Raw genomic sequence first — 26,397 nt, 5'->3', positions numbered from 1 at the left:
AGGCCTACAAAAATCTACTTCCTAAAACAGGAAGCTGAGCTATGTATCACTTTACACATTATGCAAGGAGACATTGAGATATTATTTAACACACCATTCACTACAACAGCAGCTCTCTGTTTTCCACCGTGTGATTGAATTTACATTGTTGGGACATCCTGTCTCGCCATGGCTATGATCATGGCCATTGTAAATTTATCTTTGACCTTACCCCTGCCCTATAGTAGACATGACCTCAGTTCGCCAGCCTATGGATTATGACATGAAGAAAAGCTCTTTTAAATAATGAGTCCTAGGAACCCAGTTCCATGACTGAGGAATGAGACCTCACCTGCCAGGAGCAATTGCAGGACGGTCAACGTGTATAAGCTTGCAAGGTCAGAGCTATAACAAGACATGTCCTGGCTTGCAAAGCAAAATCCCCTTTTCTGGATTCCCCTTCATCTGCAGCCCTGTGTGGTACTCCCCCCTCTGGGTGCCTCTCTCAGGCTCCTTCCAACCATTTGCATTTGTGAAATCCTTCCTTTTGGATGGCAGCATCAGGAGCAAGGACTGGCAATGTGCATCTCTGTTGGTACTTCTCTCAAAAATGGTGTGTGGAACAAGTTCTCCCCTCCTTCCCCCACTTAAACAGTTTTGGTCAGTGTCCTTGCTGATACATGCTTGCTTGTCACTTTGCATGGACAACCTATGATGGAAAGTGGAATGATCCAGGCTCTGTGGCCAACTCTCAACAGGTTGCACTGAGGCTCAGGTGTGTCCATACCCTACGGCCCGATTTAAGACCAGCTATCTGCAGGAGAGTGAAAACTGGAGCACTGAAATTCAGCATTGCCCAGCCCAGCGTGTGCAAAACATGTGCCTCCCAGATGACTGCATGGGCTGTGGTTAGCGCTCTCTGCGTTTGGGTCCAGGTGTGTCTGGCAAGCTGACACAGGCTGGACAGTGGAGGACTAATGACTTTGTTCCTTTACATGGCTACAGCTAACAAACTGATGTTGCAATTAATAGAGTGAAACAAACCTGTTCTACTCCCCACCAATGTCCTGGGAGRAGTGCAGAAAGCAGGTACTGCTGAGCTGCTCTCTCCATTTCTAATTTCTCCCTTTTTCTCAAGAACATTTTTGAACTTTTTTTATTTATTAGAGTAAAAATCTTTCATTTGCTAAGAGGTCATTGAGCTTTATAAGATATCTGTAGAAAGACTGTTAGCATTTCTACTTTTCACATACCTGTTTTTTAAAAACATGAATTTCCAAAGCAAGGGGTGAAAGGAAATTCACATGATTTTTTATTTCCACTCATTAAGTATTTTTCAGGACTACAGATTTGAGATTCTGATTATTAAACAGGTGGCTTCAATGATTTTCGCAAAGCTGAGTATCCTGGCACCTTGTCCAGGATTCTTGTCTGGGATTCCCCAGACACTTCTGCACTGAGAACAGTGGGTGGAAGAGCTTAGTGCCTGTGCAAAGTAAATACTGTCTTTGGTATCAGTCTATAAATTTCTAACATGAGCACGCAACTCTGTATTTTCCTCTGTGCTTAATAGGTGCATTCTTCACCCTGAGGCAGCCGAATTTACATGCTTTTGTTGTCATATGTGTAATGTGCAATGTGTATTTCCTTTTTATTAATCAGACCTTCCATCAAAAAAGAGATAGAGGGAGTTTGAAAGCACAGCCAGGATAGATACTGTCATTTTGTAATCTTTTGTGCACAGGTGGAGATGCCTGTTTCCACTAGAATAGATGGCAATATTCTGCTGCTTGCAGAAATCTTGCAAATGAAAATCAGGCAAAGGAGTTGCTGGCTATCCATGGGGTAATTCTCCTCTGGAAGTGTGCAGTCAATTTCCATTTAGGCTAATTACACTTAAGGAGCCCTTTCCTATAACTAATGAACAATAGGCATAACCTGTTATTACATAACCATAGGCACGCACATTAATACACTGTCGAATTGCACTACCCTGTTAAAATGCCTCCTCTACAAAATTCACTGGAGATTTTTAGAGACATTTGCTGTAATTACCACTAGCATGGTTTCTAATTCATTTAATTTTCTTTTCTACCTAAACTGAGCATATAAGTGTGTTTTAAGAGATTGAATAAATAAATTTTTAATTATAAAATGATGTTATATCATACATTATTAATAATAACCAACAATGTGTAATACATGTTTATGTATGAATCCATTAGGAAGATGAACTAATATACATCAGTCCTAAAACAATGTCCTAATTTATCCTGTGTTTGTGAATGGGGGAAATCCATGTTTAAAACAATTAGAGGTTTATAAAAGCATCAGATTGACAGTGGGTAAAGCATTGAGCACACTTGGTACTTAGGAATTCTGTTGTCGTCTATGGCAAAGGAGGAGACCCTTGTCTGCTCTTTATTGGTTCCAGCAGTTTGTGAAATTGCACAACTGGAACGGTACAGAGAGACCTGCAAGGCAGGAGCAGCATAATGCACATAGTTCTGACTGGCAAACACTCTGATTATTATTGTTATCTTAAAAAAAAAAAAAAAAAGGCATTTCTCCTTTGTACCCTCTCAGCTCCCATTCGGGTAGTTTGGGGGAATTCTGTCAATTATTTTCTATTAGCGATAGCAGACTTCGGAAATCTCCAAGGCAAGTTCCAGGCACTCGCTAGTCTCATGACAGGACTCAAAAAGGCTGCAGTCAATGTCACAGTCACAGTTGCAGTCGTTGTTGGCGTGGTCTTCGTTGGAGGTCTGGTAGTATCTATTGGATGGACAACAGGTATCTATCAGCCAATGTTCACAGGTATCAGGCAGCATTATAAGAAAGTCCCAAAACTGGCAGAACAAGCAGGCCAGGATAAGTGTTGCGCATTCATCTAAGAAAAAGGAAAAGCAGCAAGAGGTAAGAAAAAGGGAGTGCTTGACTACCCAGGCTTTGGCTAGTGTGACTACACAGAAATGAGATGCAAAAGACAAAGATCCCTGCAGCACACAGGGTAGGCTAGGAATCCAGTGTTGAGAACTGCTTTCATTAAATAAGCCAAATGAAAGGATATTCTATGTTGTTTGTCCTGGAAAAACAACTGACGTGAAAATATTTTGAATGAATGTACTCTGTGGAAGTGAAGGTCAGAGGAGCAAGTGCACTTAAACTGCTTGGGGTGTAAGCTTCAGCACATGAGCGAACTTCACTCAGCAAAGATATTCTGCTTGAGGGTTTGCGGTCTTGCAAAAGTGCATGATGCCACGTGTTCCACCTGACCCACAGGCACTACATGGGAATTGATTTTCATCAAGTTCAAGTTTCAAGTTCAGGACTGAATCTTTCTTATTCAAACAATTCTTCTCTGGGTTGTCAGTCTTCTGTGGTCTGATTCGATCCTTGTTGGAAGTTAGTGTGCAAAGACCCAGTGATATTGTGGAGAGTGGATCACGCCCTTCAACTCTCCAAATCTAGTTCTTGGCTTTATACCTGGTTGTTCTGGATGCATAGGATGTTGTATCGCTGGTTCATAAATTAGATATGGCATCTGGATAAAGACTGAGATAACTTTATGAGCAAGACCAAATTCACACATATGGGGGGAAAAAAGAGCACAGATTCATCATCTGCTTATGGTTTGATTTCATAAGTAGTCTAACAGTAAAAATGTTTAATGACTGCTCAATTGCTTAACTGAGGAGAGGGAGTAAAAGCAAGTGTGGAGAACAGCATTTACACAGGGCAGTATGATGATCAATACTCACCCCAGGGTCCTTCTACTTTCTCGCTGAAATGGGTTTCTCACCTTTTTTATTCACAGATTTGTTAATTTTTAAAAGGAGACAAAAATGTGAAAAACAGTGTCAGCTAGGAAATATATGTATGTATATAAAAAAAAGGGTATATATGTTTAAGGGAAGTTCTCTTTATTTCCAGCACTGAGTAGGGTACTAGCAACAGCATTCATCTCTATGCCCATCTGTGTCACCATTCCTACAGGAGCCAGTGAGTATTTTTGAATAGATATTCTTGACCTCCAAGCATTGTATGTCACTAATCCCCAGGCCACAATTCTTTACGCTATTTGTTTTTTATTTTTGTGATCTGGTATTTCCTTTTCTCTTTCACTTTCTGGATCATTTTGATCCATCTCAACTATGTTTAGCACTAGAAATAAGACATTTCAACCATATTTTGGCAGACTAGGGTTAAGAGTGTATGTGGGGGGAAGTTTGCTATTTGCAGCAACAGGGCTCTGAAAGGTGGAAGTAGTTTGGTTTGGTAGACCCATCTTTTTTTAAAAAAAAAGAAAAAAAAAAGGCCAATGGGAAACTCCGGTCCCTACTGCTGATGCCCGTGGGTCTCTGCTGAGTTGGCTTGTCAGGTGGCTTCTCCTCTACCATCCCCATCCTCTGAGGCTCAGCTCGCCAAATCCTTACACCCAGGTAGTGACACTGTCTCTGAGAACTCCCACACCCCAGCTCCAGGATCAGTTGATGGTGGTTTGGCACTGCACCACTATGAAAGGATATTAATACTGTGGAGTAGGTTGTTTCAAGAAATTATGGGTTCTTCATCACTGGAGGCTTTAACGACCATGTTAGACAAACATTTGTTTACGCTGAATTTATCACCCTCTGAGATTAGAGGAAGTAATTGGTGGTCCATGTGAGGTCCTTCCTGCCCTGTTTTCTGTGGTTCTTTGATTTCGCATGCAGGATCCAAAAATCAGTTATGTTATTCTCAGTTCTTTTAGGTTGCACATATTAAATGAACAAGCAAAAAGTGGACTGAGCTGAAAGCTGCCTTGACTGCAAAAGAGCCACACATTCAGAGTGGAAGAGAGCTAAATCGCTCTTGCTTTAAAGGCAGCTGGTCATTGCAGTCAACTCACAAAATTCAGGGGTTAGCCAGCTGTTTTCTGGGGGATCAAATCATACAGGCAATCATGAGAGATGCAAATATACAGTACTACAAGGAATTACGCTCACAGACTTAAACATTTACATGCGCGCACACRCAYACACACACGCTGCATTTTACATACATATTAAAGGTAGTCATGTTTACTGCCGATCTCTTCGGATCAGAAGTTTCACCTGTAAAGTGGATTTCATGGGACTGAGCCTTTGCTTTAGGTGTAGAYGTGTGTCTATAAAGCCAATGATAATGCTGTGAGCTATTTAATGAATGACTACAACTGGCAGGACATTTCTGGAGAGTGATTTTACATATTTCAGAAAGCATAATCCCATCCTTTTGCTCTCTAGATCTCTCCTCTCCTCTCCTCTTCTTTTGTCTGTTGGTTTTAGGAGAGCTTTATGCTGGTAGCCTTCCTTTACTGTAATGTGCAATCCTAAATGGCAAAAACTTTGTATTATATATTTCCCCCTCAAAAGTCAACTATTACCCACACTTCAAATTACAGCATTTGGGTAGAATGCATTTGAGTGCAGCAGTGTTTAGAGTAGGTGTGAGATTCTGCCTGTGTGAATCCAGTTGGAGTGCAAAGACCCAAACCTTTCAATTTGTTTTTTTTTTCTCTCTCCTTGTTTTTGGAAAGGAAAAATGCCTCCAACAATATGAATATCTTTTCATTGGTTCTTTCAGGAAAGCATATGGTTATAACCACATTTCTTGCCCTAGGATGACTAACTGTGAAATAACTCATTCAACTACTTTGGTTCTGTTGTGGCATTTTATATCTCACGTAACATAAAGTTCACTGCCAGGAAGTTTCCAGAACTATGCTTTTTTTTTTTTTAAAGAAAGCTTTCTTGATGAAAAACAAAATTAAAAAATCATTCCAGCTCCTTTATAAAAAAAAAATCAGTTACAGCAGGTAGCAAGAATAAATAGCATGTGATTGAATTTCTTTCTAAGTAGCATATCATCGCCAATGTTATCAATTTTAATTCTTATTTAAATATGTCAAGATCTATTTAAGTTCAGACAAGCACAACTAACTTCTAAGTCAGTTCTGTAGARTAAGAATGACTAGATTTTGGTGATACTTAGTAAATTCATGCTTATATTTTTTTCTAAGTAAATGAACTGAAATAATTATAAAATTGAAACATTGTATAAGGTGACACTGCTGCATTTAATTGTATGAAATTTACAGTGTAGAAAATGTAATCATTTTATCCAGTAGTCCATGGTRTAATTAAGACTATTCTTTTTAGGTATCTTATGTTTATGAAATTTCCTTCCTGTACCTAGATATGAGAGATCAAATTCAAATTATATATCAATTAAGGATCTTTCTAGTTTTCTTTTTTGCTTTAAAGGTCTATTTTCTAATAACAGTTTTTTTCCTGAATGTGTTAACCATAATGGTGCTTATGTAATCTTAAGAGAATAGATATGATTCTTAGGGCTTCATCCAGGAAAGGGAGCACACAAAAAGCACAAGATTTTAATAATAAAGTAATGTTTCAGCACAGAGTCTGTGATGTGCAGTAAAGATGCTTTTAAATTCCCATCAGAGCACACACCATGAACTGTGATAATGGATGTAACACATTTTGCAAAATCTGCATGTGTGAGGCTTTTTTGTCCTGTTTTAAGTGGGGTAATGTATATAAATAATAGATATTAGCAATTAAACATCCATTCCTATGCATTCATTTATATATTTGAAAATAAATTAGCCACAAACTGCATAAAAGAAGATGCAATCTCCTGTTTTCTCTTCTGTTTTCCCTGCTGTTTGTGAAAAGGCATTATTGCATTTATCTCAGTGAGAACAATGACCTCAGCTCTCATTCTCTACATTAGTAGATTAATTACCACAAAAGAAGAACTTCTAACAATTTTGCCAGCCTGTCTGGACTCTAAATTTTCCTGCTTTTGGCTGGTGGCTGTCAGCTCACCCTCCACTCAGGCAGATAAGTCTCTGTAYGAACCTGGTCCAAAGCTCACTGATGCCACCAGGGTCACTTCTGGTGACACCTCTGAGCTCAGATCTGCTCCTCTTTAAGTACTGGATCCAAAATAAGCTCCAATTTCCTCAGCTAGTGCTGCTCTCAGAGGTTGTCCGTGCACCAGCGAACAGGATTTGGCCTTGTGTATGTGAAATAAGCAGTAACTTGTCAGAATAGAGTGAGCAGAGTATGCAGTGACAACCACAAATCTGGCTTCCTTTGGTTTCCTTGGCTGACGTCCAGCCCTTAACATTATTAATTGAGCACAGATTGTTTTTTTGTTAATTTCCTTCACTTTTAGCTTTTTAAGGAGTATGAAATCTGTTATTTGCATCACATGGTACACACCTGTGTGCCAGTAATGGTTGAGGGGCCCAATCCAATAGTCAGTAAATCCAGAAAACAGTGTGTGTCTGGACAAGAGGATGAGTCCCTTTAATGTAATAAGTACTTCCTTTCCTTCATTGAAATTAAATGCATTCTAATAGATGTATCAGAGACATTCCTTTTATTACAGGATCAGTGATACAGTAGAGATCCTAATGGTTCCTTTGGAGTACTGTGGTTTATTATGTTATCTGTATTTAGTAGTTCTTGATTCAGGGGTTGTTAATATGATATATATGATATATCCCAACTACATCGGATATAACACACTCTAATCCTTTATTGTAAAAGGCACACACAAGAAACTTAAAGAAGACTTCACAGAACAAAAGCAGCCTTTTTTCAAATCTATGGGAATAACCAGAAGTAGCTTCTCACATGCTGGTCATCAGCATAATTCCACTTAAATCAGGGGTATTATAATATTTATAATAGCAGGAGTCATGGCGCATGGTCTGTAATGAGTGTGCACAATCAAGTCTCTTCCTTAACTCTCAGTTATACTACTGGCTGTGAAACTCTTACAAAAAGTAATGCAGGTATCCAGCACCTTAACTTGTGCTTTTATGAAATAGAAAGGAGCAGCTCCTTTAGTGAAAAGGTAAGACAACTCTGATCCATAGTCCCAGGGCAAATTATGTACTAGCATCAGGTACTGTTCATTTGCAAAAATGTACTTGCACTATTGGGCTTCTGCTGCAATTTTGGTTTTTAACTRTCTTTCATAGTGCTTTGTTTTCAAATACGCTTTTCCAAAACTCACAGTATACTGGACTAACTGGAAGTCCTATMCCTATACAGTGCCATTTTGTCTGAGGGAAGTTCTAACACATATATAAAAGCTGCAAGACCACAATTCATCTAGGAACAGTAACATATATCCAAGTTTAAGGACACTGCACCTTTTATGCTTAACAATAAGCAAGTGCTTAAGTACCTTGCTGAATCTGCAGGGACAGTTTGCTACAAAAGCAGAATATAAAGACCTCCTCATCCTGACCCACATGAGTTTTGCAGTATGGGCTGCAGAGGGAGGATTTGGTGATGGGTCAGCAGGATGGCAGTGTTGCATGCAACGGTTTACTGCTTCATATAACCAATGTCCATACCACTAAACACGGCATCTGTTCAGCAACCACAGCAGCTGCTGCGATAGCAACAACAAAAGCAACAGCCCCTGCTATTAGAGAGAAGGGTGTGTGTGTGTGTGTGTGTGTGTGTGTGTGTGTGTGTTTATCTGATACCGACAGATCATCTCTGTGAAAATACTGTTTACAAAGGTACAAAGGCTCTATTGCACACAGCGCCATAGGCTCTCAGCTCTTCTTCTATGACTTTAATATCACTGACACTTTAAAATCATCTTCTACAGATTCTCATCTGTCACAAAAAATGTCTGCAGGGCAACTTAGTAATGCTTTTGGCTACATTCTTGAACCTGCTGTTCGGCATGTARGTATTTATTCAAGCTAGATGCACATAGTGCTCTTGAAATGGTCATTATTTAGAAATCAGCTTAAATGCAATCTGTTTTATAAAACATACCGTCACTGTCTCTCTGATGTACTGATGCATCATCTTCAATGTAGGTGAATTTTCTGCATTTCCCCAGGGAAGAAATGGATGATGTGCTAGAGCCTGACAATTTCTTCTCTTTTTTGGTATCCTTTGATGAAGCATCTGTAATGCTGAATTCTGAGACAGAACTCATAGCAATACCTTTCATAGGCTTTTCATCCGTATGCTTTTCATTTGTAAGTTGGTTATCTGGTGGGATTAGAAAAAAAAGGGTTTGTTTGTGAGACTAAGACAAAGATCCAAAAGAATCACACATGCAGAATTTCCAAGCCTACAGCTGTTTAATGCCAAGATCGAACCTTACTTACCTAATGATTTCAAGGGGACTCTTTATATACATAAAGTTTATTCACAGAACAAGTATTTGTAAACTTGCAGTCTAAGGTTTTCTCTTAAACCCAGTGGACTTAGTGGTTAAGTGATAATCCATTTCCATTGGATATGATAAGACTAGGAGAGAGAACAGAATTATTGCCTCCATTGAAATCTATTTAGAGTGTGATGATATCCTAGGTTTAACTTGCAAAATGAAAGAAGGCAAAAGAATTATCTTGCTATTTTTCAACACCAGCTCTGTTTTCCTAAATTTACAGCCAACAGTGTGCATGTAGGTGGTACCTAGATGCAGATGTGCCAGCTCGCCATGGCTCATAATCTTGTTGCAAAGAAAGCCAGATGGTCTCTGTTTAACATCCAGATTCATTATTTCATAACTTCACCCATACTTGTGTTGTTGGCCTGGAAGTCAATTAGAAGACGGGCTACTTCACATGCTGTCAATTTGCCAGAGAGGCAGCTCAAAAACCAGAGGGAGAGCTTAATTTTAAGACCCAACTAGGCAAAAGGTTAAGAAGAGTTCTGAGCTCAATTTATTCTTGAAGAACTTCTCAGGCACAGATAAACATAGGTTGATATATAGTGTCACTCACTCTCCAAAGTGATCAAGAGGCCAAGAAACACATTCATTCTCTCTACTGCTGGGATGATAAAACCTCATCAGTTCTTATCTACAGCTGATTAACTCCAGCACCTCGCATCAAGCACAGCCTCACTTTTTATCTTACTTAAATCTTGTGATATGCTTGCTCTTAAGCTATATACAGAAAATCAATCATTACAAACACCTCAGTTTTGTAAACATGAGAGGAGCAGTAAGTGCACTAAAGCAGTTAGTCTGTTTTCTGCTGCAAGGAACCAGAAGAGAAATCCTGCGTATTTTTTGTTTTCCACATACCTTTGATACCTCCTGTATTCTAAAAAACAGCCAAGAAGAGATGGAGAGTGAAACCTTGAYGACACTGCAGTAGTCTCCCATAGTATTCTTTAGCCAAACAGAGGAGATTTGAACAGGATGGGTGGATTGCAAGGTAGGTGAGAAACCATTGGGATGATCGGGYGGCTGGAGAGAGTCCAGTGAAGGGCCACCAAGCTGGCGAGGGGTCTGGAGAACAGGATGTACCAGGAGAAGCTGAGGGAACTGGGCTTGTTTAGCCTGAAGAAGAGAAGGCAAAGAAGGGTACTAACTGTTGTCTTCCACTTTGTAACTGGGGTAACGGAAAAGCCAGACTAGGCTCTTCTCAGAGATGCACAGAGCTGAAAGGACAGGAGGCCACTGGCACAACTTGCAGCAAGGGAAGTTGGGATTGCATACACGAAAAAAATTCTCCATCATGGGAGTCGTAGAGCACTGGGACAAGCCCCTGGAGAGGCTGGGAAAATGTGCAGAGCTCAGCTGGGCACGGCCCCCAGCAAACTGATCTTTGAAGTTAGCCTGGTTTTGAGGTGGAGGCCAGACTAGATGATTTCTACAGGTCCCTTTCAACCTGAACTTTTCTGTGATTTCTGTTTCTATTTACTTACAAAATGAGTGAACAATTCATTTAAATTTTTACCCATACTCAGATTTCATGCAGTTTTAGGTCGTCTTCATGTGGTGAAATTTATAGAAGCAAAAGGCTGGGTGGAAGTTAATGAGGTAAGAACCTGGAAGATGGTAAGATGAAATACTAAGTGATTGTTTTTCTTAACTTTAAATCATTGTTTTAAGAAAGTTTGSTGACAGAATTTTTGGCTTGATTTTGAACTTATAACAATGAGAAGGCCCTCTATGAAGGAAATGTGGATTGTCCCTATCCCAGAGAGTTTACAGGTTGGCCTTAGGTAGGAAGYGACTGGTGGGTTAGGCAGAAGTGGAAGGAAGAAAACAATAGTAGTAGTGGCACAGAGACCAGTCTTGGAAACCTATAATCATCAGGTTTTGCAGGCATTATGACAAAGGAGTTGTACAGTGAGGAGGAGAAAGCTTTAGATGTTCCTGGGTGGCTCCTCCGGGCCGAGAGGCAGCACTGCACAAAGCACAGTGGTGCTTGCTTGCGGTTTGCACACATGATTACAAAAACAGCATCCTGGGCAAGGCAGGTCTGCGATTTTGCTCATTTATTATAATTTGTTGAGGGTTTCTCCCCTTGAAGCAGGTAAATATAGCTTTCTTGCCTCTCTGACTCCTTGGCCAGCCTCTGGCCAAAAATGTGAAAATTCACACACTTTGGCTGTACTTACAAGCATCGTAAATGTTGTTTTGCAGTGTTTATAGATCAATGACATATCACAATTTTCCCTGCCCTTTCATTCAATAATATACCATCTCCAGGAAAGGCTGTGCTAATTGAAGTAGCAGGGCTCTGGAGGAAGCAATGGCCTCCTCATGCATTGGTTTTATTGGATAATAATTGATTTGCAGGTCCAACCCATCCGTTATTCGGGTGCCAGTCTTACAAATGGATCTTGTTCATCCAGTCTGGGACCGTACACAGGTTGAAGAGTTGAATACATATGGATCAGATTGAACRGCCTATGTGAGAATGGTGATTTCAAAATTAGCCCTAAAATCTAAGCTGCATATATTTTAAATCACAGTATATCTGTTGAGTTCCCCATTTTTGCAACAATACAATGGCCCACAGAATCCATTTAAGCATTCAACAAAATAAGACTGAAAAAAATCAGACGGAAGTAATCGGTAAATGCCAGACTAACATTTACTGTATCCACCGACTTCTACTATTCATACTTGGAGTCAATTTTTATTCTTGAAGTGCTGTTGAAGAGAAATCAAAACCAGAAATAGAAAGGCATAGACATAACCTGAATATTTCAATACAGCACCATCAAACAAAAGGGTAACAAAAGCTGTCATTCAAGGATTCTTCTGTTTGTTAAAGCATACTACATCTTTGAAAATACAGTGCATTTTAGTGTCAGACTCTTAGTTTGAAAAGCTCCCTTTAAGTAATGTTATACTTGTCTTGTACAGCTAGATCAAGTCTTCATGCAATCACTGTAACAAGCAACTTGCTATGACAAGCGAGATCCTTGCTTCCAGAAAACAGTGTGATAGAGGCTAAAGCAGTGTACAATTATAGGTCTCCATTTCATTTTTATGCAATTACCTTCAGTTCAGCTGTGGGTCCATCTACATTATGTCTTTTATCAATTTAATGTTTGCACAAAGTGTCTAAAGAAATAAAGATTATGCTAGACCAGCATAAAAAAAGTGGTTAGCTTTTTTTTTTCTTTCACAGTTTGTTGCTGCAAGGAACAGTAATAGGTTTAGAGATTGGAACAAATAAGTGGAGCCAAATAGGCTTTAAAAATATATTATGTACAACTGATATTATTTATGATTACTTTTAAATGCAAATTGTAGAAAAATTAAATTACAATTAGAAATGAGCAGGAGGTGAAACTTCACAACTGTCTTCTTAGAGCCTACGCTCAGAGTTTCACATATCCACAAATATCTGTTTCTAACTTGTGGAAATCAACCACTGCAGTGAATTAAGAGGGAAAAGTAAGTGTATCCTAATGATGAAGTTTCAGGCTATTCAGTGTTAGACTTTTAGACAGATTTAGTTAGAAGTAAGCCCCGTGATGCACCAGCTTTAAACAGTATCCAGAAGTAGCAGCTTTCTTCCCAAGTTGAGCAAGGAGCTTGCCTTGCCTGTGRCAGCAGAGGACTGGGATCACTTACCCATGTTTATATTACAGATAAAGATGGTCTCAATATTTGCATGAAATTTCTATTCGTTTTCAGATTTGGGTGACTTAGGYTCCTGACTACAATGCCTAATTTCACGAGAGCACAAAGTAAATCACTTATTATCTGCTGGTGCCAGCCACAGATGCCCCCGGCCGGTGGAAGCAGCTGTGCTGTTAAGGCTGGCATTTACAGCAGGTCGGCTGACCCCTGTTTCCCTTCCCGGCTCAGGCACGAACCAGCTCCTGCAGGACAGGAAGCCGGAGCTTCTTAGCACCCTCTTGAAACTGGCTATCGCACAGCGGCATATGGTTTTGGGTTGCGGGACCAAGAGGTGTGCTGGGCAGGGGTGGCAGCAGTACGGGCAGCGGGGGGAACTGCCTCTGGAGAAGGAAAAAAACATCTCTCGCCCTAGATAGGGCTTGTAGATAGGCTAGATAGGGCTTGTAGTCTGTATTTTGTAATCGGAGGACAAGTGATGGAGGAGCCGCCACGCCGCTGGCCGTCCCCTCTAGTGACATGTGCTACCTGTCCGGCCTGGCAGGGCCCTTCGCCCTGGGGCGAGGGGTCCCAAGGGTTGATGGCAACCTACCCGAGACGCTCCACCAGCTGAGCACGTCCGGCTTTTGACTTTGGCCGCGAGGCGTCTTCGCGCACCGGCTCAGGAGAAGAGCCGAAGGGGCGCCCGGCTGGCCTCTCTGCCGCTGGGTTCGCTGCTCCGCGGCCACTCTGTTGAATTTGTCGCCTGCTCCTCGCCCGAAAATAGCAGGGCGCCGGGTCCCTTCAGCCGCGGGGCGAAGCAGGCGGAGCCGCCTGCCGGCCCGAGGGAGGGAAGGTGCCGGGGAAGTTTACAGGCTTGAAGGGAACTCGCCGGGTTTGGAAAAGACGCGTAGTGGAACGGAAGGCCTGAGCGGCTGTGTTTTTAATTATTAAATAAATAAATAAAATAAATTATATTAATTAAAGCTGACAGGACCGTCGCGCTGGGCACCGTAAATAAGCGTGGTTCAACATGAATCAGCCGCAGCCGCTTCATCAGAGTGGTTTACGTTAAGACCTGTTGTTTCGGGGGTCGCATGGAGGCCGGTACGCTTTTGGGGAGGGGGGTYGGGGTTAGGCGCGCGCGGGCGCCGTTCCCGCCATCGCGCGGCTCCGTTTTGGAAAGGGAGGCAAAAAAAAACAACAAAAAAAMMCCCAAAGAAACCCCAAACTGCTGAGAGAGGCAGTCTGTGAGGAGAGCGGCGGAGCGTCGCAGCCCGGCGGAGGGAGGGAGGGAGCGAGCGCCTCGGCGCCGCTCGGCTGCCMGCCGGAGAGGCCGAGGGGGAGCCGGCGCCTCCGGAGCGACCCGCCACAGGCGCCTGCGTGGTTTCGGGCCCGCTGGGTTGTGCCGAGCCCAGGCACGAGGATCCGGGGGGTTTGGAGACCGTTTGTTTCTGTAGCAGGGACGCAGGGACCGGCGTGCGAGGCTATAAATACGCCTGGGGCCGCCTGGGGCTGTTGGGCTACGTGTGGGCTCCACGGAACGGTGCGAGCGCTTCTCTTCTGCTTTACGATGATGGACTGGTAACGCGCAGGAGCCGGGGTYTGCCGTTTTTGTGCCGTTGCAGTAACAACGCTAATGGTGCCCTCCCTGCAGGTGGTATTCTATCAACAGTGAATTTTTGACCTCGCTGCATACGTTTTAACTTCATGAATTAGTGACCCAGCTGACTGTAAAGCCTTCTATAGGCTTACTATAAATCTGTCGCAGGCCTGGCAAAAAATTTTGGCCCAGATCCTAAGCTCTGACAGGCATGTTTTGATGGACTGCATACCAAGCACTTCCACTAATATTTCTTACTAATTATACCATATATTAAAAAAAATGAATGAAGCCAATGTTTATATGTAGCTTTAGCTGCTTTTGATACAAGAAAGAAACACAATCCCTAATAAATTTTCACCTTCAACATTTCTATTCATTATAATTTTTACCATGATGAATGAAGTCAGAACCGGAGAGGGAGGGGGTTCATCTCGAAATCTGTTCAGTGAATGACTGAATTTCCTTCCCTTCACCAACTCGGATTCAGGAAGAAGGGAACAGATGGACACAGGAAGAAGCGGGAGGCAAGCGAAGAATGAAGAATATGGGCGAGGAACAGATGGATTCGGAGGAAACTGAAGAGGAGAGTCAACAAGGATGGTAAGAGAGTTTTCCACTTGACCTTTAAGGAAATCTGCATATACCGTGGGTCAGCTGGATTTTGCTTTGGGATGCACCTGTTTTCCTCCCGGTGGCACATGATGCCTCAGGCTCGTAGGCCATGCCACYGGCACGCACTGGGAAATGCATGCAAACCCAGTACCCAAAATGGGCTGGGCATGGTAAGACGCCCGGGCACCCGAGCCAGCCCAGCAACTGGAGCTTACRATTTTGAAGGGGTATCCTGCACCCTGTTTGTTGCTAGAGTTAGATACTCAAAGTGATTTATGATTTTACCCGCTTAAAGAAAGACATTTGAGATGGCCTGATTTTCAGAATATGCTGAGCATCTGCACTGTGAAGTGTATTGAATTGTATTTCCCAAATCACAAGAAAGTTTCAGAAAATCTCGACTATATTCTTAATTCTATTGAATTGCCTGCATATAGTCCATTGATTCTGGCTTTGCTAGCTATAGAATGGAAAAGGTGAAAGTTAAATATTGGCCATGTGTGTCATTCCCTTTGAAGAAAATGGGAGCCATGTGCACTCACCTAACAGCAAAATTTGGCCCAAACTATGATTTCACAGCTGGGCCCTAACTTCAGGAATGCCAAAGCACTAAATGGCTCAACTGGAGTAACCTGATCAATGCTGTATTTTCACTGTGAATTTAAATTGCACACACAGCAAAAACAGAGTTGGTTTTCCTCTCTTTCAAAATCACCTTTTTCTGCAGAATTGATAACATAAATATCAAGTTTTGCTCTCATYGCACAAACAAGTAAAATGGCAGAAAATGTATGTTTAAAAAATGCACAACATTACATCCTTTTTACTTTTTGGAGACTGTTTAAGAAAATGGCTTCATTAGTTTTGACTGAAAAAAAGATTCCTTTAAGGGATTTCAGTAGGTGACATGAAAAATGTTAATATGAATGATCAAGACAATGGAGGTTAAAACTGTTTTGAAAATATGTTTCTTTTATAGATCTCAGCTGTTGGAAGAGTTACAGAATAAATATACGGTAGTGCTGACATTCAGTGCTGTTTCATCTTAGCAAAAGAGTTTTTAATAAAGAAAATTCTTTTCAAGGAATGCTTTCTGCAGCCAGTCTTCAAAAAGAGGTTTTCCCCCCTCCTAGTTTAATAAAATTAAAGTAATTTATGTCATATTGATATGTCGATATGTTTTTCAATAAACTTTTTCACAGAGTTTTTTTAAAATTCTCTTCACTTTAAAAATTATAATTATATGTCTTCCTCCCACTTTGAAAATGGCACAAGGTGCTCATTTGCAGAGCTCTACTGTTCAAATCTTCACTGAGAATAGAAATGTCATGACTCAGTTAACAATGCTTTATTATTCACATTGATCTTTTTTTATAGTGTTCTTTATCTCAAAAACATTGTAAATCAGATATCTTCCTCCCACTCTTTTGTTCATTTGCAAATTTTTATTATTCTAGTTTAAAAAAGCAATGGAGTGTCAAGAGTCAGTGTATATTGTTTATGTTCTTTTTTGCTTTAAAATTACTTTTAACTATAAAAAGTAAGGATGTACAGCCAGGAAAAAAAAAAAGCTGGATTTAAAGATGCTTAAAATAAGGATTGGAGGAATCWGTGTGAATTTTATGTTGTTCACTTACACCTTAGAGTTGTAACGGACTTTGAAAGAAGGGGGACCAAATATTTTATGAAAAAGCTTTTTATGTGTTAATTCAAAAGTCCCTATTGTATCAGCCATCATTATCTGCATTAGATACCAGACATAATTCATACTTCCCAACAAACACAATAGCAAACTTCACCAATGCTTTTGCAGAGCATTCGCTAGTTGGTTTACAGATGCCTGCCCGGAGACCTGCGCTTTCAATTGCTCTGTGTCAGTGCTTGGTGCCAGGTTCTTGGGAGCCCTTGGCTGATGTGTGCCGAGATAAATCACTAGATTTTCTCAGGAACTTCACAGCACTCTTTTGCTCACAGCAGCAGCTTATTCATAACCTGGTGGGCCGGGTACCTTCTCTTGCAGGCCAGATGCGGGATCTGCAGCCCTGGCAGGATGCTGGAAAGCTGGTCCAGGGCTTCTGAGCGATACGGCCGTGCAGCCCTCAGAGAGGAGCTGCGCGTCAGCCCCAGGACTGGTTTCTAGATTCAATCTTCCAAATTCTGCTTCAGACCCCCTTTTCTTTCCTACCGAGCTTTTCTTTAGGTCTCTCTTTATGTCTTGGGTGTTGTGAGTGCATGAAATACAGTCACTTACCCTCCATGAAATAAATCCATTGCAGTGATTGGGGCTAGTCCAGCAAGCAGCAGGATCTTGTGGCATTTCACATACTGCTTGCTGGTAGGTAATGTTTTTTGGCCTGTTTTGAATTCACTTCCTCCCRTTTATGATCAGGGCATCCTGGCACCCTGCTGTGACTCCAGCAGTTCTTGAGAGACATCATCCTCTTTGGGATTTTCCTAGAAGGAATGGCTATTTCTGAGGCTGAAATTAAGCCCCAGATTGGATTTTTGGATCTTGTAGGTGCTGTGGCTACCCTATCATATGAGGCAGCCCTATAAATCTTTTGTTAAAAAAAAAGAGAGTCATCTTTCAATATTCTTTTTTTTCTTTCTTTCTGTTTCAAGGCTAGACCCTCCTGACATTTTGCTAAAAGGGTTTATTAAACCAATTCAGAGCAAGAGAGACTCAACCTGAACCTGTGCCTGAAACCGYAGCCCTGTCCTTCCTCTTCCAAGCAGAGGGTTAAGCATCTATTTGTTTTCTTTAATGACCAGGCAATAAGTATGGCTAGAAGGGGGCAATAAGGGACTATGTCACTCCTCAGGACTTGCTGTTCCCATTTCAGGAGATGGAGGGCAGATGCTGAGGGGATGCAAAGAGCCTGGGGGAAGCAGATAGGGGATCTCATCCCTCGATGGTCAGTGCCATCCACGGCCATGCCCGTCCCCATCCCCTCTCCAGGGGTTCTGGGAGGTTCAACGTCATGCAGAGCTCCATGTGGCCACCCAGCTCCTGGGGGGGTGCAGGGATGCACAGGCATCCCACACCCAGCCCTTGGGGCAAATACATCCCAGCACTCACTGGTAGCTACTTGTTATACTTCAATGATAACTTGAAACTGTAAAATTCTCTTTCTTCCTCACTGCAGAGTGTGAAGCTGGAGATTTTGATGCATTATCTTATCTGAACTGATCATGTTGTTTTTAAACTAGAGAAAATCCAGAACTTATTATAGTCCTTGCTTTGGCAGCACTGCTGCATTAATTCAGTCTTCCTTCCTTCCTCTCAGGGTTAATTGCTCACCCCGTCAGTGAGGTTAAGACTGTCTGACAATATGATCAAGTTTGAAAAGCAAAATCCTAACCAAAACGGAGGAGCCAGAAGTGRACAGTACTTTGTTTAATACATTGGCATAGTAACTAAAGGTAAGTCTACCCTATGGACATGCTTGTGTAATTGCTCACTATGTTTAGTTTGGGAAATTTATAGATAATGTAAAATAGAAAATGTTGAGTTTATTACAAGGGATCTTTTTCCACCTAAAACTCCATGTCATTAAATCTGGAAAGCACTCAAAATTGTTGTTTTAACTGTTGTTGAGTGCTATCTAGTGAAAAGTGCAGATACCTGAAGGATTTCCAGGCAGAATTTGTGAACTTTTCAATGAAAAGATAGCATAGTATATTCCTTTCCTGTCCCATGGTCTTTGGCAACAATACCTCTTTTTGAATGACACTGAAGTTATATGTTTAGAGTTTATTCCCAAAGCAGATATTATGCATGGTGATGGTCACAAAGATATCCTTGCACAGCATTAATGGCAGAGGAACTTCGAGGCTGTCAGCATTTTGATTTGGTGGGGGGAAACACCGTCAAAACAGCATGTTTTCTTAAAATGTATCCAGTTTAAACGCTGTCAAATAGAGCTGCAAATCACAGAAGATTCAGCATTTCTCATGGACAGTCCTTAAAGCTCTGCTCATAGTAAATTGGCATATGATAATATATAACTACAAAAAAACGGGACTTCTAATAAATTATACAGGCTTTTCTCTGATTTGAATCTGATGATGCATGGCGATCTGTGAGCGTCTTATGTCTTTTAGAGACTTTCTTAACAAACACTCCTATTTCTCTCTCAACTGCACACGGTACTTGAACACAATTGGGAGCTGGACTTGTCTACTAATGCAAATGCTATTAATCTTCCTGCCATCTGATCACCTCACTGGGTGCCTCTGAGCAGCCTTGATCAGGTGGTGTTGAAAAACCATTTGTTTAACTCTGCAAGGGCCTGATCCCATATCAGCAGATGTCAATGGGAAGACTTCCACAGAGCTCAGTAGATCAGGCTCCAAAACAACTTTGGACGTGATTGCTCCTGAAGAGTTCTTGTAGGCAAAGCACTTACCAATTTCTGAAGCAGAAAAGGATGTATTGTGCTGTATCTTTTCCCAAAATATATTTTTGTAGGCAACTCCCAAGCTGCAGAACATCTATTCTGGAGGAACGCAGACTACATTCTCTATTTCTTAATTGCATGAGAGGTACTTTTAAGACAGTGCACTCTGACAAAGGAAAACATGGAAAACATTTTGCTCACAGTATTTAAATGCGCTTCTCTCACTGTGCAGTGGAAGGGCGTGTTTAAAAGTGCAACCTATCACTGGTTTTGGATAGTGTGGGAGACCAGGGAAATTCAAGATGTCTTTCCCTGTGTATATTAACTTATTTGGAGCAAAATAGTGTTCTTAGAAAACATGAATCCTTAAGGCTGAAGAAAGTTTCCTTTGTGACTATGGTGCAAAGGTTTCCAAATGGCTGCTTGTTCATTTGGATGCACAAAATATTTGATTCAGCTTGGTTACAAGTGCAAAAAGGTAATTTCTTCTCACCATGACACCCTCACTGTGGTCATTTCTGCCTAACTTTGTAATAATATTGGCAAGTGCAGTATTAGCACAATTTATTCATTCTATGGGCTTTCAAAGGAGCATGCCTGAATTCCTCTAATCTCATTGAAATGCCTAACCCTCCCAAATCACTGACAGTTTGTTTTCCAAGGAACTGCACTCACAAGGAATTTCGCTAGAGGCTTTTGTCAAAATCAGTGTCCAATGCAAGCAGTGAACACCAGACCTGGGATGGAAAACCAGAGATTTCAAGTTTTGTTAGATGGTAGGCTGGCACATCCGTGGACCACGCACAGGGATAGAAAGCTGGATTTGGCGAATCTCGACACATTAAACTTGCCAAAATCCCAGCAGCGGCAGCACTTGTCTGTCTCCCTTTGGGCTTCCCTTGCCCCACCAAAGTCTGGTGAGGTGAGGTGAGGGTGCGGGGGCATTTGGTCCCTGGGACATGGCCCAGCAGAGGAGCTCGTCCCTCTCCTCAACACCAGTCAGTGCTTCCTCACATGAAGAGTTTYGCTGAGACTTGTACTCAAGACTCAGGTGAGTAACCCTTCTAAGCAGGGAGATCACAGCCCAGATCCAGAGAGGAGAAAGCATGTGTAAATTAAATGGAAGAAATGTCACCGTTTTAATGCTGAGATTGGGCAAAATCTAACCCCCATTAATCCTTCAGAGTAGGGCCTCTGGTTTATTCTTTTTTCAATCTATTCTGTATTCAAAGCAAGTACTTTTTTTCTGTCACTATACCGCTATTGTTAACAACTATAAATGTATTAAAAACACAGGGGCATTTTGGTATGTGTATTGTGCATAAGAAATATTGTTACATGACAAGCTCCAATTGGCAAGTGAAAAGAGGTTTTATTGAAGGAAATAGCAGTAGCAAACAGTGAACTATGCAGAATAATGGTAATTGTTCCTTTAACATTGGCAGCGCACGTTCACTTAATATGACTGCTCCTCTGTCTCTGCCTCATCCAGACCCAGAGGACCTGTTAGACAAGCAGGCAGCCACCTCTCTCTGGGATCAAGCTGTCAATGCAAACTTGCTTTCTTTCTATTTCTCGGAGCTAAGCTATACCCCCAGAGCTCCAGAAGCTTTTCCTGAGTGAAAGCTTTAAAAAAGCTCTGTTCTAAATTACATCACACGAGCCATTCTCTTCAGACTGACAGAACAAAAGAGGGGGGGGAAATGCCAAAAGTACCATCTGAATGACTTCTGAGTTGCACAGAATGATTTACCTCTTCATGGTCTATAAGAGCAGACTAAGATTGTCTTGACCTTGCCTACCTAACCCCCAGCAGTGTCCTCTAACTAGCTTCTGATCAGAGAAAGTTTGCATCATGTGTTTGCAATACAAATAAATGCAGGATAGAGCTGCTGTGCACAGCCTTTTGGCTTACAGCAACAGGGTCTTCAGCATCCCATTAAAAATGGTCCTAATGTGGGCATGGTGCTTCCTAAATTTTTTCAATGAGGTGATCTCTAATGCAACCAGCACATTGATGCTGGAAGAGCCCAGCCTGGAGCTGCTGCCCAGCCTGGTGTGCTCACTCTCTAATCAGCTATACCCCAATTTGCAGCTGTGGTGAGGGAGGACTGTGTGGAGAGAGCCGCTGCAGAAATCCAAAAAGTCTCTTAGGTTGGCTCCATCTGGGACTCCCCAGTTAAAGGGGAGTAGCAGGTGCAGAAGGCCTGGATGAGCATCGCCCAATCCTGCTGTGGTTGAACAGGAAGGGGATACATTGGCAGATCTCCCACTTCCTCTAAAGGCTTTCAGGTGGTACCAATGGGTCAGAGAGCTCTCATTCAGTAAAACACGGCCAGCTGGGAAAGAAGAAGGCCCTTCCTCCCACTTCAGATTATAAATAAAGGTAAGCAGGAGACAGCAAGGTCACAGCTATTCTCCAGGTAAGATAGAAAATCTGCAGTCCTTGTGAGATGGCTAGATGTTGGTTTGGGTTTTGGCAGCTTTGCCTCATTCCAGAGTAAGCCACTGAARCCCTGCAAACTGAAACAAGCAGGCTTTGTGCAGCTCATAGGCTGACTCTTCAGGGGTCCTTACTGAACTTTCTTATCAGAATGTGTATAAAATTGAAAGTGTTTAATCCATGTGATCCAGCAAAGCATGCAGTTTAGCCAACTGCACTTCTATGTTTGTTCTGCTACTTTGAATAAACCTTGAACTTCTTTAACTCATATTAGTACAAATAATAGTATCATCTTAAAGATGGGCTAAAATCTGAATCAGATGATGGGTCAATATTAAGGCAAAAAATATGCTGCTCAGATTCTTCATAGAACTAGAATAATTCAGCTCCTTTTCTTGCATGAAAGAGGCTACTTCAATCATTATAAATACATGGTACTGTTATATGTACTGTGGGAAGAAAGAACTCAGAAAGGTGGGAGGACTTACCAGAGTCTCCAAGGGGCTGTAGGATGGGGCCATCCAGTTCTGGAAAACAAAGTTAGAGAGAAAGGCTTCACTATGTGGGGAAACCTTCCTCAGTTGATGAGGCAGGTTTTGCTACCCAATGTAGATGCTGGCATTTTTAAAACTGCTGCATCTGCTCAAAACCTTATTGTAATCACAGGAGAGAGAAAGGTTCAGCTACTAAGGTGCCTCAGGGGCTTAGTCATCTAATTGACTTYGCAGCATGGAGGGGGAAAAAAATGCTATTACTAGGAGATACCTCTTCCTTTAAAGATCTGGCATCCTCAGGCCTCTCACTGAGACCTTTTTTTTTTCCMCAGAGGACAAACCTGGTTTCCATATGATTGGCACAACCTGTCTTAAGCAGAGCAGAGACAGAGCCCCAAGGATCCTGGCTCACTAATACAGCATTCATCCATGAGTTTTTGGTGAGTAATGTTTACATTTATGGTTATGTCCTTTTTGTGGCTCTGGTCTGAGTTGTCTTCACGCACCTGGTCAGTGAAATGGTATTGCCTTGTTCGGTAAGGAACCGACTTAATGCCCATTAAAGCTGATGGAATGCTTGGCTTCAGGGTGTACTATTTCAGGTGTTATATCTGCTGCTTATGCCAAATTGTGAAAATCTTAATTGGGCAAAATCTTCATTTAAGTAATTGGGACTGAAGAAAATGCTAATAATGAACCTGAATACTGACATCATCACTGTATATTTTATCACATCCCTGTTCCTATCAGTGGTAAATATGAAGATGCTAGAGCTTCAGTGTTTGAAGCTAGCAAAGTGAATTAAACATAACCACTGTAATGTATGCAGTGTAGCTTTCTAAACCATAGTTTAGGCATAATAAGCTGGGTCCAAGTTTAGCTCATCCATCTTTATTTTTCAGTTTCAGGGTGGAGATGTTTTGTAGTTTTTCAGCTATATGAGGGCTTTTCACTGCCTTTCATTACCATGGTATCTATATATCTCATAAAATCAATAATATTGGTGTCTATGGCACTATGTGTTTCCCCTCTGCTTGGAGGGAAAAACCTAGATATTATCTAAATGAGGAATTATATACCGGGTGGCATTGCTATGTTATAGGATGTGGGATTTTGTGCCATGCAGGTGCCACTCAAAGATAGAATGGTTTGAAGTCTCTCTGGTAAATCTGTACTTGGGTCTAAATGTATGAATCAGGGAAAAAATACTAGCTCACCTTGTAAATCTCAAGTTGTATCTGTCATAGTGGCAGCCAGAAGCTTGCTTGCTTGTGAAAGGAGGAAATTTGATCTGGAAGTAATTTTGAGACAGTAGACAGGGTGCCATGGCCCTGTTTCCAGGCTGCTGCTTGATTAAAGCACAAATGGTCTTTCAGCAGGACAGCAGCAAGGTTCCTGATGACACAGGGACAAGTGTGCCTGTAGGCCAAGACTTCATGGGTTGCTGACACCCCACCACAGGCAGGCCCTGCACACCTGGACAGGTCTTGTGCACTAGCTGGCTTAGAAGAAACTAATTTGTTTGTGCTACYGTACAAACCATGCTACCCTCTGCTCGTACCCTACAGCGATTCACATCCTGTACTGATCTGCCTGGTACACTGTTAGCTACCTGCTTTGAGGACATATATGATGGGTTGCCTGCTCTTGTCTCAACCTAGGTCTGCTTCCACTTTGAAGTCTGTAGGTGACTTTTATTCTCCCTTTCACTCTACAAGTATGTGCAGTCCAAACTTTCTTCTAGCTTTACGAAAAAGAGAATGGTAGCCTATGCCTTTTTCCATGTGTTTATTTCAAGCCATGATTCTTCTAGGAAATGTGATTTGTTTCTGTCTTTCAATAACAAATGACAATGATTAAGGATGCATCTCTGCCAGATGCCTTCTAAGTGGTTTCAAGTAGTTTACTTAAAGAGGGATTATTTCACTTCTCACAGAATATGCGGCAGCTGTGAGGTAGTGTCGAGCTCACACAGAGCAAGGCCACTGAGCATTTAAGGAAGGAAATGTAAGGTCCAATACACAGACAGTAAGATCACAAGAGCTTAGAGAGAGTTTGCAAGTGTGTTGTAGATGAAAGTGCAAAAAAAACAACTGGGCACTTCCTTTACTGATGATTCTGAGGTGGCACCAGGAAGACTAAGAAAGGCTAGCGAGGTCAACCTCCCATTGGAGATAACTTCTTAAACCCTGACTGTCCCTCACTGAATGCCTAGACTAACCATTTAATTTTTGTGTGCCTTAATTCCACCCCTATAAAGTGGGGACAGGTATACTGCCTAATTGTATATGATTGTTTTAAAGCTGAAGTCATGTCTCCAAGTTAATATATGCCCTGTAAATGCAGTTGTCAATGKTTTTTTTGGTTGCCCTGTTCAGCTCCAGAAAGCATCTTAAATTCTATGCAGTTAATTTCTATAGCTATTGCAGTTTATGACCACTAGTTAGCTACAACAGGAGAATCAAACTTTGCAGACTCCTGAGTTTCTTTCCAGCTTGTAGTTTTCCTTCCTGGCCAAGTCTGTTTTCTACTCTTGCCACTCCCTTTCCTTCTGTTTAAGGGGATTAGCAATACCAAATAGCCCCTTATAAGAACTAAGTCATTTCCATTTTAACCAGGGAAAATTTTTATGTTATGTTTGACATGAAAGATCTGTGCATGTATCTGGTTTGGGTCATGGTAAGCCAATCATTTGTTAGAAGACCAGTGTACTATGTGTACTCTTGCTCTTAGTTGTATATTTACTGGAATTGTCTGTTTGGAAAGTTGGTATGAGCATTGCTAATCTAATTTTTGCTCAGTTGGAGGTGATGGAAATATAAAGATAGGAAATAAAAGGTTATTGCCATGTGTGCTGAACTGTGATTTGGTAACAGTAGTTGTCTTGTAGTCAAGTGGTCATCAAAACCTTTCTTGGAGCGGCAATAAACTAAAAAAAAAAAAAAATCAGGAAAATGTATCAGTTTTCAAAGAGTGAAGAAAGATACAGCAATTATTGTGACATGGATTTTCAGTCTGTTTCTGATTATCCTTTTGGCTGGAGAGTTGGGGTTTCTAATTGTAAGGTTAAGGAATCCTTTTTATCTATCTCTTGCCTCCTAATCCTATGCTAGACAGTATTGTTTTCTGTGCCTTTTGTCTTCTGGGGAAGGAGACAATCTCTGGCTCATGTGAACATCTTGTTAAAGTCTGCAGAGGATTAGGGGGTGTGACAGTTTTCTTGCYGAGCCTTTTTATTGGGGATTTTTATGCCTGCTTTTCTGGGAGGTCTTTGAAATGTCTTTTATGTAGCAATCATTTCACTCTTTCTTTGTTGTCTCAAATGTTGAGGCTGTATTCTTCTCATCTGTTCCTGTTTATATTCCATACTAGCTGGTCATAACAATCTGGCTTGAAATAGTACACTGTCATCACTCCACGTGTGTCTGAATCACAGAAGTGCTGCTAACTGCTCTACCGCAACAGCAAAGTTGAGTTTCATTTTAGCCAAGCTCAAGTTTTAGCATGGTTATTTAGTATGAAACACTGTTAAAGGGTTTCCAGGTGAAAAATACTGTAGTTTAAAAAAAACAAAACAAAAAAAACAGGAGTTGGACATTTCCACAGCTATGCATAGGCATTTAAAAATGCTTCTGCTATGAGATAGATCCCACTTAGGGTGGCATTCATCATAGCAACTGTAGTTATTTAAAAGTTAGGTGTTCAGTCTGGGCTAAAGTCTTGTTATAATCCACATAAGAGACAGGCCTGTCTTGCTGGCCGTTTGTCCCATCTTGATTACAAGTGTTTAAGCCAGGAATGAATTGCTCTTTGGAAGTCTTCTGTGCCCCCCCACCCACCCCTTTGCCATTGGCTGCAACAAAATACAGACAATTAGCGCAGGCTAGAAATCCAACTTTTATATGACTGAAGTTGGATAATATGGAGACTAAGCCTGACCAAAGCAGTGAAAGAATTCAC

At 41.4% G+C, this 26,397-nt stretch overlaps 1 protein-coding gene across 1 annotated transcript in view; it reads right to left on the bottom strand.

Moving 5' to 3' along the window:
- Positions 1–2,609: 2,609 nt before the first annotated feature.
- Positions 2,610–26,397, bottom strand: part of MDFIC2 (MyoD family inhibitor domain containing 2) — a 49,024-nt gene continuing 25,236 nt past the window's right edge. The window contains exons 2-4 of the mRNA XM_026075023.1: positions 22,432–22,470; positions 8,835–9,056; positions 2,610–2,869 (exon numbers count right to left, since the gene is read on the bottom strand). Of these exons, the coding sequence (XP_025930808.1) occupies positions 2,610–2,869; positions 8,835–9,056; positions 22,432–22,470 (521 nt within the window). The remainder of the gene's footprint in view (positions 2,870–8,834; positions 9,057–22,431; positions 22,471–26,397) is intronic.

This window comes from Apteryx rowi, unplaced genomic scaffold (genome assembly GCF_003343035.1).
Source record: "Apteryx rowi isolate R43461 unplaced genomic scaffold, aptRow1 scaffold_4, whole genome shotgun sequence".
Taxonomy (NCBI): Eukaryota; Metazoa; Chordata; class Aves; order Apterygiformes; family Apterygidae; genus Apteryx; species Apteryx rowi.
The sequence above is the reverse complement of the archived record's forward strand: the minus strand, read 5'-3'. Positions and strand labels throughout refer to the sequence as shown.